This window comes from Calidris pugnax, unplaced genomic scaffold, assembly GCF_001431845.1.
Source record: "Calidris pugnax isolate Ruff unplaced genomic scaffold, ASM143184v1 scaffold13, whole genome shotgun sequence".
NCBI classification, from domain to species: domain Eukaryota; kingdom Metazoa; phylum Chordata; class Aves; order Charadriiformes; family Scolopacidae; genus Calidris; species Calidris pugnax.
Genome location: NW_015090810.1, coordinates 8,263,742 through 8,276,431, shown reverse-complemented (window position 1 = coordinate 8,276,431; position 12,690 = coordinate 8,263,742). Strand labels below are relative to the sequence as shown.

Below are 12,690 nucleotides of genomic sequence, written 5' to 3'. Positions count from 1 at the left end.
GGAGGAAAGGAAAAGCGTTACAGATTTGCGGAGTGGGCTTGGCTATGGAGAGAGGTTGGAATTTCCAACCAGCAGATCAGGCTGCTGCATTTGTGCCTGTCTGGGATTCGCTCAGGAATGTGTTTTTCTGGCCTGGCCTCCCCGAGGGTGCTGCTTGCTGCCCCTTCCCTGTAGCAGACTGCAACAGCACGCTTTCTCAGTTTACACGCCCTTTTATTGGCACATCTGTTTACAAATGTAAAATGGAAACACTGGAATAAAACAAAGCGTGTGAAACGCACACAGATGGGTAAGTGCAAGCTTGATGGAATAAATTTAGGTGAATTGAAATAGCAGGGGTGTTGCAATTGCAGTTCAGAAGATAACCATGTCAAATGAAGGATTACCTCTCATTTGATGTTTCTTCCCTTGTGTGCAGTTCTTCCCAGATGAAACCTGAACTAAGAAAATCTGGATTTCAAAGTGCTTTCTCTACCTATTTGACTAGAGCTGAATCTTCATTAGTTTTTTTGGCGTCTTTTTAAAAAATCCCTTTGTAGCACCGGGGAGATAAGGGCAAGAGAAGTAGATTTCAATTCTACGAGCTTCTCTATGTCCTGCTTGAACTCCTGCCCAGCTGCGCAGAACACCCTTTAAACACCACAAGCTTCAGCCACCTTCCAGCCACCCCTTCACTCCCTGTTCTAATTTCATGGCATGGCTTTCTCTGACCACTGTAAAAATTTAACTAACTGCAGTGAGTTTCTAGCAGCATACATGGTAGACTGATGCTTGTTCTCAAAAGAGTGACCTAACAACCCTCCCTCCACCTTCGACTAACAGAAACCTTCAAAGACTTGGTACACACTGCTGCAAGGATCATTAAAAAACACATTAAAAACCCAGGCCTGGATTATTATCCATCTAAGTTCTATTCAATTTCTTAATAGTCAGTATAATTAAGAGATTTTTATGTTATTCCTCTCATATCAGGATTTCCTGTAGCCCAATTTTACGTAATTCAGTAATCCCACAATACAATCATAAAACCCATGTTTAGGTTGATTTCCTCCACTGTTTGTGTGTTTTGTTTTACACACAGACACTTTAGATCTTTTTTTCTGCTGGACCAGAAAACTCTGAATTGTGTTTAGACAGGATTAAGATGCCCTTCCTTATGTATACCTACATACGATATCATATGTTAAAAAAGTAAAAAAAAAAAAAAAAAGAAAAAGAAAGTGTTTGCTATGGTAAATGAGGGAAAAAGTGGTCAAAAGGGGCAAGTATAGACCAGCATGCCATACTTCAAATCTTTCTCTGGAAGACAAATTAGACAGACAAGGCAGAGACTGGGACTTTAAAAATGTCCATACTGGTATTTCTAAGGATTAATACTTATATTTCTCAATTTCTGATTTGGCCATTGTGAAAACAGACAGCATGTAAACTATAGTCTGGGTGAATCTATATGTTGCTGAGACAAGTTTTCTTTCCAAAGTAAATCTCATGAAATGTTAATCTCAAAAGGTCTGCTTGGGGATCAGTTGTCAATCTTTCTTGAAACTCTGCATTATGAGTCAAAACAGATCTTTGACAGCACAGTACACTTATTTAAAAACGACTGCATGTGCTCAGAATCTCATTTCCATATTTTATCTGTTAAGAAACAAAATGGAGGCAAAGCCGAGAACATGACACATTTGAACTTTTACAGTGAGTCTATTTTTAAGTTAATGATTTCCTTATCAAAGACTAAAAAAAACAAAAAAAAAAAAGAGAGAGATGATCTTTTAAACTAAAATTAGTGAAATTTATTCCAGTCTTTTAGGGACCAAAGGAAAGGAAGGTAGTTACTGAGCGTAAGAGGGAGGGCAAGATGACCACTCAAATGGGGCCTCAACAAGAAGAGGAACCTCCTGAAGTGTGAAGATGAAGGGAAAGCCACAGGAAGGACCTGTGGGGGAACGGCAGGCTGGGGGGCTGCATCACAGGAGGGTCACCAACAGAGCGAGGGAAACAACTGTTGTCCTCCACTCAGCACTCTGGTGCCCTGTCCAGTTTTGGGGCAGCAAGTATTTGAGAAACCGCAGAGGGTCCAGTGGCGAGCCACTGCCAAGGGTAGAGGGCTGGAGCGTGTGCTGTGTAAGGAATGGCTGCAGCCATTGGGCTTGTTCAGCCTGGAGGAGGCTAAGGAGGTGACTGGTTGCTGTCACCAACTACCTAAGAGGGATTATCAAGAAGACAGACGGAGAAACAGTCACAAGTTGTGGCAAGAGAAATTCTGATTGAACAAAAGGAAATTACTGCTCAAAGTGAGAGCAGTTCAGCCTGTAAACAGATGCCCAGATACCCAATCTCCTTTCATGGAGCAGGTAGTCAGAGCTCTCCTGGAGAAGGCCCTGAGCCACTTGAATGATCTAGCCCTGGCTGCAGTGCAGGGAGGGAGCCAGGACCAGACAACCTCCTACAGATCCCTTCTAACCTAAATTATTCTCCAGTTCATGATTTCACTCTGGATATTATTTTCCTGAAGTTACAGCATAATTTAAAATGTCTTTTAAAGCAATATTCTTTCCAACACTGACTAGATGCTGGCATTTAGTTTTATTCAGGTATCTGGCAGTGCTTTGCCATGCAAGAGGCAAGAGACACACGACACAAAACAGTGCAAGAGCAGGGGATATAATTGCTCATAAGTAATACGACTTTTTATGCTGGAAAGATACTTCACCTTTGAAGAAAAAACGTGAGATGAATCCCCTATTCTACAATTAATTTACAGTTATTTAAAAAGTTAATAGTAAAATAGTATAAATATATATTATTTACTATAAATATAGTATAGAGGTTATTTACATTTAATGTAAAAGCATTAAAATGTTCTCCCTTACTCTAAGCATGAATTTTGATATGTATAAGAAGAAACGTCTAGAATAAATGGCCAGATAATAGTAAGCAACATATGGAAATCAAGACCATTTGAAAATTGAAGTCTTTTGAAAAAACATATATACTTAAAAGCCCACCTTTCTAATCAAAATACAAAAAAAACCCCAAACCACAAGTAAGTTAAAGGTTATCAGTTTTTTTAAAAAAGTTTAAAAAAAAAAAAACCTTACTCAGCTCTCAAAGGATTGCAAATAATAATTTCAGTTTCAATCACAAGCAGTAAACTAAGCCATCATGTTGTTTAGAAGCTTTATAAAACATTATTTATCTGAGTTTAAAAAAAATAATCACTTGGAGACCTTAACAGACCACATTATTACAAACATTTATATGCACTGCTTTCATGGAAGAAAGAGTTGATTTAAGTGCTAGACTTATGAAAATTATTTTACAAGCACATCTGTTTTGATTCGTTGTGCATTCATACTGTATTATTTTAAGTGTTTCAATATTATCAGTATACCATCTTCTGATCGTGTACTGATAGAACCATCCGTTTAGCTCTATCACATGAATAATCAGTATAACTGAAAAGTCCAGTGTGTACTATGAAATAAATGCAGTCTGTTACCCCAGAGTATATCAATAGCAAACCCTACGTGTTTGGGTTGGTGCCCTACAGGATTTACCCCATCAGCTCTAGGTGACCCCAAGCTTTGTACTGCAACTTCCACCTCCATTTCTCAAGCCAACTTCATTTCCAATTCAAAATTCCAGCAGAAAACACACACCACCTTCACATTCTTATGTCTTTAGGCTTATGGCCAGTTTCCTTCACAAAAGTTTAAATTTACAGACCTCACGTGTCCTTTTTCACTCCCCTGCTACAGGCTTTGCACCTTTATGTGTAATATGTTGCCTTTTCAACACAGCAGAGGAAGGTTCTGGCCAGAGAGACATTTTGATGGGCAGAGTAGAAAGGGGGGTACTGACTGATTGGTGTCAGACAGCAGGTTTTCCCATGACATATACAACCTGTGTTTCAATTTTGTCACTAAAGGGGAAAAAAAATAATATGGCAAATCCATGCGAAACCTGTTGTCTGCATCCTTGTTACCATAGACCTACAGAAAACCACTGTATGGACAATATGGCACAGTAAGCCTTCACGCAGCTTCAGACTAGTGCATCCACAAGTGATTTGCTATGCTCCTGAAAAGCCTGCCAATAACCTAACAGCTCTTTAAAATACTTATAAGTTGTATGAGAAAAGAAAAAAGTATGGAAAACTATATTTCTGTGATGTTTCCTCAACTTGATTCCTTTTTGCATTTATATAAAGAAATAATGTACTGATTTGTATACAGCTGAACATTAATTTTCTACGTATGGTATGCTGTTTACGACAACCATCTCCTCAGACTTTATTTCCTTGTCTCAATCACTCCACTTAAAATCAACATCGAAAATTTTTGCAGAGGCAGTGGAATGATAAAGTTGTTTATATTTTTGCATTCAATTTACTATGCATTGTAACCACTTCTGGTTTAGATAGATAATGCTTCTGAGAGACAAAATGAAGATACAAATCTAAGACTCTCTGCAAAGCCTGAATTTTTTAGACTATGTACTATCTTGTGTAATAAAAGCTTATGTAGCAACTTTGATCAGAGACAGCCATAAAGATTCAATGCCAAGCACAAAACCTAAAAATTTGTAACTTTTTCAAAAGGGAAAATACAATTTAAGTGCAAGAAAAAATTAAAATCACTCACTTGTAACATGGAGTGCATCTCAGCTGTGTACAACTGAACTTCTATAATTTTAAGAAGCACCAAGATTTGGTAACTACACAGAATAATTTAAGCTTGAAGGGATATGTAGAGGTCATCTAGTCTAACTGCCTGCTCAAAGTTGGCCCAGGGCTGTGTCTGATCAAGTTCAGACCTTCTCCACAGGTGGAAACTCCACAGCTTCACCAGGCACCTTATTCCAGTGTTCAGTCACCCTTATGGTGGAAACATTTTCCTTCGTGTCAAGTCAGAATTGCCCATGCTCCCACTCGCAGCCCGTTGCCCCTCACACTATCACGGTGGACCTCTGAGAAGAAAGAACTTGCTTAGACATCAGCAAGTCCAACGCTAAAAATCAGGAAATGCTAACTGGTTGCTGCTATGGTCTGGCTCCTGCTTCTTTGTTACATCAATCATCCTACAGTTTTCACTGAAACTATCAGGTGCCATCATTTTCTGTGCAGGACACCAACATCTTTGTAAGCCCAAAAGACAAACCACAGCCTGTATGGAATAAAACTGTCTTTAGCAGGATCTTTCTGTTATCAGGGAAAAATCTGCCCCAAGCTGTTGTGGCTGACCTGTTGGCAGATCCTCAGATTTCTCAATAACGCTAGCTCATTTACCTCAAACCACTCAACACTCTGGGGCATGATTGTCTATCCTTCCACCAATTCACTGTCTGTCCACAGGCTAGTTGTTTTATCCATAATTTAATTTATCCATAATTCATAAAACAGGAGTACAGATACCATTTTGCTTCTCAAGAGCACTTGGAGCAGAAGGAGCTGATGTTTTTAAGGTCTCAGATTGCATGACTTGGAAAAGAGGATGCGAAAACGCATAATCGTTCATTTACCGTAAGCATTAGACAGCATCTCAAGAATATGGCTTGAGATTATCTACTGAACGTTAGGAGACGGTTCAGCTAAACTCAATCAGTTACTATCATGAAGCAAAATCCTCTTAAAATGCCTCATGGAATCATATGGATCACTTCATAAAGTGTTTTAACATCACAAACTCCAAGGAAGGGCTATCCAGGCCTGAGAAATGTACTTGAACAAAACTAAATGTACTTTTAGTTTGTGATTCAGTAGACATTACCCCACTATTGAAAAAAATCACAGTGGCCATTCTCATGCCTTAGAAAGGAAAAGGAAGACAGAATATTTATTAAATTAGGGTCCTTGTGTGATTTGCTAGAATTAGGGTTGGTAGTGGTTGTAATATGGTGCAAAATGAAATTAAATAATGATATGAACCTAGCAGTGTTTATACAAGTCTGATGAAAGGTAATTATGCTGCCAATAATTTTATATATCATAATAGAATTTTATGAGGTTGAAAAAACATGCTGAAATCCAACAGGAAAAGGAGTAAGAATAAGATGTAAAAAGCATTCTTAATAGATGCTCTACTAGAGTTTCCCAAACAGAAGATTTCAGTCCCATCTTGTTTCTGCCAGGTAAATAATTTCTTTGATTTTTAGGAAAAAAATAAACCAATTCTTAACTTCTACTTAAGCAAGTCTGTGACTTCCTATGTGACTTGTTAAAATTAACCTTGTGAAGGAAATCTACCTTAACGGAGCCCAATGTAATCTGAGCCTAAACACACAGGGAATATCACTAAAGCCTATTATAATGGTCAAGACACTGGCGGGGGGAAGGAAATTACATTTAGATTGGAAAACAGACAAAATTGAAAAACTGGTCTGATAGATTGTGACCAACCCCCATGGGAACATTTTAATATCTTCTAACTTCTGAGTATTTTCTAGATAAACATTTTTGTTTTCACATATCTTGTTTTTAATGAGGACTAATTAAAGATATCTTAGAGGCGAAAGAGCACTCTTGCCCTGTTGTTGAGAAGAGGGAGCACGGCTTCATTTTGTGCTAATAGAATGTAGGGAATAAATCTTCTGCTCTCCCCAAATTTATCCTGACTCTGTTCTAGATACTACATAACTCCAGGAGTGCCAACTCTACAAGTATAGAATGAATAGGCAAGCTTTTACTGAAATCGAATGCTTCAGGATTTATGTTCCAAAGCCAAGAACACATCTCAGTGCATATAACAAACAAATCTATACCCATCTTGCCAGTCATAAATGAAACAGACCAAGGCAATATTGCAGAAAATTATTAGTATTATAAAAAACAGCTACAGCTCATTTGTCTCTCCACAAAAGAGCAAGCCTACTTTGGCACTATGACACTTTATGAAATGTGAAGTATCATGCTAGTATTCATGAGTACTATTACCATTTTAGTTTCCCTTGTACAGTATGATTTAATCTTGAATACATATCTTGTATATTGGTGCTAAGCCGCTTCACTGCCTGAGATGCCTGCACGCTGATATCCCATAATAAAGTCTTGTGCAATTAAGACATATTTCAACAAGAAATGGATTCCAGCTGGAAGACAGGAGAAGGGAGAGCAATGCTTCCCCGATTAGTGATGTTCAGGCTCTGTTATTCTGAGATGCTGTTCCCTCCATGTACCATTTGCACATCTCTTGAACACCTTCACGTGCTGCCTCTGCAGCTGCGACCACAGTACCCACCACCAGCCCAGACTCTAGCCTATAAAATCCTCTTTTTTTTCCTTGATTGTCATTTTGAGCTCTGACAAGTAAATGATAATTTTTCATCAGTTTTTCCCCTGAGTGCCCATAATCACGTGGCACAGCGAGTTTGGAAGTGACTGGCTCAGCTACCCACTTTAACTTCATGTAGCAGAACATAGGATTATCAGTATTTATTTTGCATTCCTGTTTGGTTTTGGGTTTTTTTGTTGCCAAGACTAAACAAATCAAGGCCTTTGATAAAGATTCTCCAATATACATTTTGTTGATTTCTCCCTTTACCTTGCAACTGCAGATGGTTTGTTCTTTACAGACACATATCAAATACATTATTATTGGACAGCATTAAAGCTTCAGTTAGTAGAAACAAACATAGTCAAGCAGATGATGGCATATTTTTTCTTTTTTGTAACATTTTTTCCGTTTTTGTTCACTGATATTGTTAAAGGAAAACCGATTACTTACCCAACGTTTTCTGCATCTTCATCACATTCAGCCCTATATTTGCAAACTCCACATTTTGAGTGTTTTCTCTGAACTTCTGTCCCAGATCCTTCATACTCTACAAAAAAATAAGGTATTGTTAACAGAAAGCATGACTTTCTTATTAAGCTCTGATTTTGCTTACCTAAATCCATATGCCTTCAGGTATGTTGTCAACATGAAGTTATCATATACGGAAGCTATTAATCTTAATAGTGTTCCCTTTTTCAAAATCAGGTAATTGGAGGTTGGTAGAACTGTACCAGTGACAAGAAAGCATCCCTGAAAACACTAATGCTTCATTGATTGACTCTTCTTTTATTCTTATTTTGGTCATTTGTATTTATTCTCACCCCACCAGACACACAGCCAACACGTACATGTGTCCCAGTCACATTTAATTTTGATTGGCACTGATAATGTGTAAACCCCATGCCTTTTAATGTCCTTAATATTAGGTAGGGGGGATTTGAATGCTATTTTCTTTGATAGTCTTTAATTACAGATATCCTTATGCAAGGTTACTGTCTGTATTTTTTCCCCTTTATCTTTCCAATGACGGGATTAGATTGTGCTCGTATCTCATATATGCTGCTGTGATATATTTTCCAGACTACTCTTATTAGTTGTACAAGACTAAAAGAAAAAAGTCATCCTAACAAGAAACTGGTAGAAATGCTACTTCCCTAAAAAAAGAAAAATTAGTATTGCAAATGTTCTGAACCTAAAAACACCCCCACCAATCTTACTGTTGACATGGACATCAAAACTCTTCAAAAGAGAAATATAACTATACTCATTATTTCACTACCATTAGTCACTCCTATTTTTTATTTTAACAAAGCCATAATGGAGAGAGATATTTGAAAAGCAGGAAAACAACCACAGAAATCTGCAGAGGGAGTCAAGAACCACTTAATGTATCACAGTATCATGGTGATGTATGGCTGACTACACAAGGCTGTCAGATGGACATGGATCAGTGATTCTTTTTCTCATGCCAGCTTAATGTGCTGTAAAAACAACTAATCAAACACCACCAATTAAAAAGCTGCATTTATATTCTTTAAATGTAAATAAGAAAAAAAAAAATCCACAAGAGTCCTTCCTAGTTTTCCTGGATCTTGGCTGAAGGGAATCTCTCCCTCCTACCTCTGGAGCTGGGCTTACATGGAGAATAGTGCAGGTGAGCCTCTCAAATTAACTTCTGCCTAAAACATGCTGTGCATTTTTCAAAGATTAAAACATATCAAACTTTATTACAAAATTCCCACTGTAGAAATTCTGTCACCACTCATTAAGTTGCAGTAGAGATCATTTGCTTTTATCTTTACAAATGTACACCTTATTTGATTTTTCCTTCTTTCTAGATACCACATTCCTGTGTCTGTATTTGGCATCCTAAAGTGTCCTTTAGTGTCAGATTTCACTTTTCCATGCCCCCCTACAGTTTGAATAAGTTAAACAAACGGCACTTTCATTCATCGTGTTTCCACTTCTTTTGCTGTTTTTATGACCCTCGATGCCTTTCCCCAGCATGTTAACACCATCTGGAGCTAAAGATACAAGAGCTGGACACACTGCTCCAGAAGTTGTCATCAAAGCCAAGTACCATCTATGATATTCTTCAGTTAAAACATCCAACAAGCATATTAATTTTTGACTATTTTTCTGTACTGACCATTATTATCCACGTTCACTTTATTATCCACCTTATTCCCCAATGAGTCCTTTTCAGGGCCATCAGTCTGTAGGAGAGGTTGACATCCATTAAAAATCGCCTAGATCCTGGGCTCGGTACATATAACTCTGCCCTCAGGCATTGAAATCCCACCTATTTGTGCATTCTGTTAGCACAGTGACCTGTCCTCTGTCTTCCAGGCCTGATCAGTACTGATTGATTTCCTCCCAGGTCACCACTGGAAGGGCTCACGAGGCCAAGAACAGTCCCTGGAAACACACTCGTTTTGTAACGATTCCTTAACATTTAACGATCCATTGATTGGCAATATTCTTGGCCACTAGATGTGCACTGTGTGGATGCTGCACCCTCTAATTACTTAGACTTGTATGAGAGAGTGCCTTTGTCTGAGAAAGGTTATGGTCTTGAGGTGGTACGCTTACATAAAATATTTTCTTGTACAAATGCCTTTCTTGGAAAGACAAGTTTAAAGAAAAAAAAAAAAAAAAAGGTAAATTTCTCAAGAAAGTTTTTCCATGAACCCATGATGACTGGCATTAAATATTTTCCCCTCCCTTAATTCTGTACTCAGCTGATTCTTCCACCTCCTATTCCACTGCTTTGTTTCTGATGGATGCCGGAATGAGAGGCTGTAGCCCACCCAATTATCATATGTAGCTTTTCTCAAAATATTTGTACATTATTTCTCATTGTTCTACTGTAAAAAAAAAAAGACACAAAAAAAGTTGTCAGCCCACAGAATTCTTTACCATCCATTTTTAAAGCTTCCAGGTGCAAACCAGCCAGACCTGATGGTTACAAAACACCTGTCTTCAACACTTGGTGCTCAATATCCTTCTGCAGTACTGCTAGCATGGAAAATATTTCATCATATCCTATATATACTCTCTGACTCGACTACAAACACAACCAGAATGCTTTACAGAGCACTATTGCTATACTATTAGCATTTCAATTTTGTAATGGAGCTAAAGAAGCAACACACACACACACACACCCCCTTCCTCGCCAGCTTTAGTTCTGTTCCTCGTGGATGCCCTGGCATCTTTTCATTTTCGTAGTCAACAACTACTTGTTCATTGCTTTTATATGCTATTCAGTGTAAACTTCTCTCTCTCTTTCCCCATGCCCCCCCAAAATGCTTTCTCTAAGTTTTAAAATTACATTTGTTTTAGAAAAAGTGTAGACTTTTTTCCTTGATAGAACTTGCTGGACCTCATATATATAGAATTATTTATCCATACTTTATTTTGTTTGCATGTAATAAATATGTGCAAGTGAAGAACACCTGCACCTCAGGTACTAATAATTTACACCTGTCAGGATGAGGTGTAATACAGATGAATGTGTATTGATGCAACATTTCCAAGTTAGGTGATAGGCATCTATAATTCTTAGATGCTTCTTTCATTATTAGCTGCATGATGTTTTATACTGGCAGCATGAGACACTGCATATAATTTAGACGCAAGTCCTTGAAGAAAATGCAGCTTTTCCTAGTGACACAGAATAGATAAATACTGGTTTTCAGCCTGAATTGGTAGCAGACATTTTCAGTACCCCACTTACATGCTGTTAAAATAAGTTAACCCATTAATATTCGAGAACATAAGTTTCTCTGCTGCAAATGTCTCCAAATAGGCAATGCATCCCTTGACAGATTGTCCCTCCCTTCTCTTTTCTCCCCCATGTTTGATTGTTGCTATATAGCTTATAGCCATTAATTTTAATATTCCAATCAATCAGATCTTCCCAGCAGGTTTCAGTAATATCAATTAGGACAAAATATGCTCCTAAATGAGCAATTCAACTCCTCTTGTTTATTATGCAGGCTTCTAATGTTGATGTATAGATGATTACAGAATTTCTTCTCCTCACTTTCGTTGGTATCTTGATTAATTCTGTTCTTTGACATCTTAATTTCACTTTGAGTGAAAGCTCATTTTCCCTCTCTTTTCAGCTCCCTTTCGTGTTTCAGGGCAGCACCTCATTAGTGCTCTGTCCTTCAAAAGAAATGAGGTGCGAGGATGGGACTGTGACTCCCAGTTGTCTCTGTGAGCCGCAGCGCTCCCTAACACTTCTCCTCGAGTCATTATTCCTCTGCAGAAGATGGCCAGCTCTATCTTAGGAGCTGCAGGGCAGGAGCCTGCAAATGGACAAGTAGCTCTAGAGGAATTGGCCAGCAGTAAATTGCTTCCCTCGGCAACTCATTTGTGTGTTCCTACAGCGGTAGTATGGCTGGGTTTCTGCTGAGGGCTTTCAATCAGGCTTGAAGGAAAAGCATCAGTCTATGTCAAGGTGAAGTCTGCTCTGCCTCAAGGCATGGCCTGGAAAGGGAGCTCCGCTGTATGTGTGTGTATATATATATACACACACACACATATATACATATGTATATACATGTATATACATATATACAGTTCCGCTGCATGCGTGTATATATATAATATATATATATATTTATCACTGTTCACAGTGAACTGGGGGAGCTTGTGGAGGGCTGCAACTACTCAGTAGCCATGTATGAGTGGAATAAAGATTCCCCTGCTTGGGAAAGACCCTCTGAAAACTAATTCCTATCTGTTTTGGGAGTACAGTGATTTTTACTGATGGGAGCAACTAATCTCAAAAAGATGTTGGGAAAATAGGAAGAGCCACAGCAAATTCACTTTTGCACCCAAAAGTACAGAAAAACCCACCTCATGATCAGACTGTGATTCCCTCAGTACAGCTAGTACTGGAAATTCCTCTCAAAATACCACAGTCCACAGCATCACACATTATGGGCTGCAGTTCACTGAACAGTTTAGTGACTTATCCTCTCTTCCATTAATTTTTAGGGCAACTTTAATGACAGAGTTAAAATGGAAATTGTCCCTGTAATTTAAAACAAAGCTGCAAACTTACTCTTTTGCCTGCAAGTATATATTTAAAACAAGAGCAACAACTACTCTTAGCAATCCCAAATTCTTGGCAAGCAGTGTCTTGAATTATTTGACCACGCTCCTGGATCTAACACAAAAGCATTGTTTACCAACGTGGAAGGTACCCAGCTGGCTTAGAAGCAAAGCCTGGCTCGGTATAGCCAGAGATCTATACCTGGCTGAAAGATACTTTCCCTGTGCAGTATAGACCGCACGCTGCAGCTGTAAATGTGCTCCAGTAAAGACACCAGCCTTTGAAGTTTGATTTTGCAATAAAGGGCATTACAGGTTTAACACAAGGCTGCCTGGTCTACTTATGACT

General features: G+C 38.4%; 1 protein-coding gene across 1 annotated transcript in view; it reads right to left on the bottom strand.

Moving 5' to 3' along the window:
• TMEFF1 (transmembrane protein with EGF-like and two follistatin-like domains 1) overlaps positions 1 to 12,690 on the bottom strand; it is a 93,463-nt gene that overhangs the window by 18,006 nt on the left and 62,767 nt on the right. Inside the window, exon 8 of the mRNA XM_014938439.1 lies at positions 7,725 to 7,821. Coding sequence (XP_014793925.1) covers positions 7,725 to 7,821 — 97 coding nt within the window. The remainder of the gene's footprint in view (positions 1 to 7,724; positions 7,822 to 12,690) is intronic.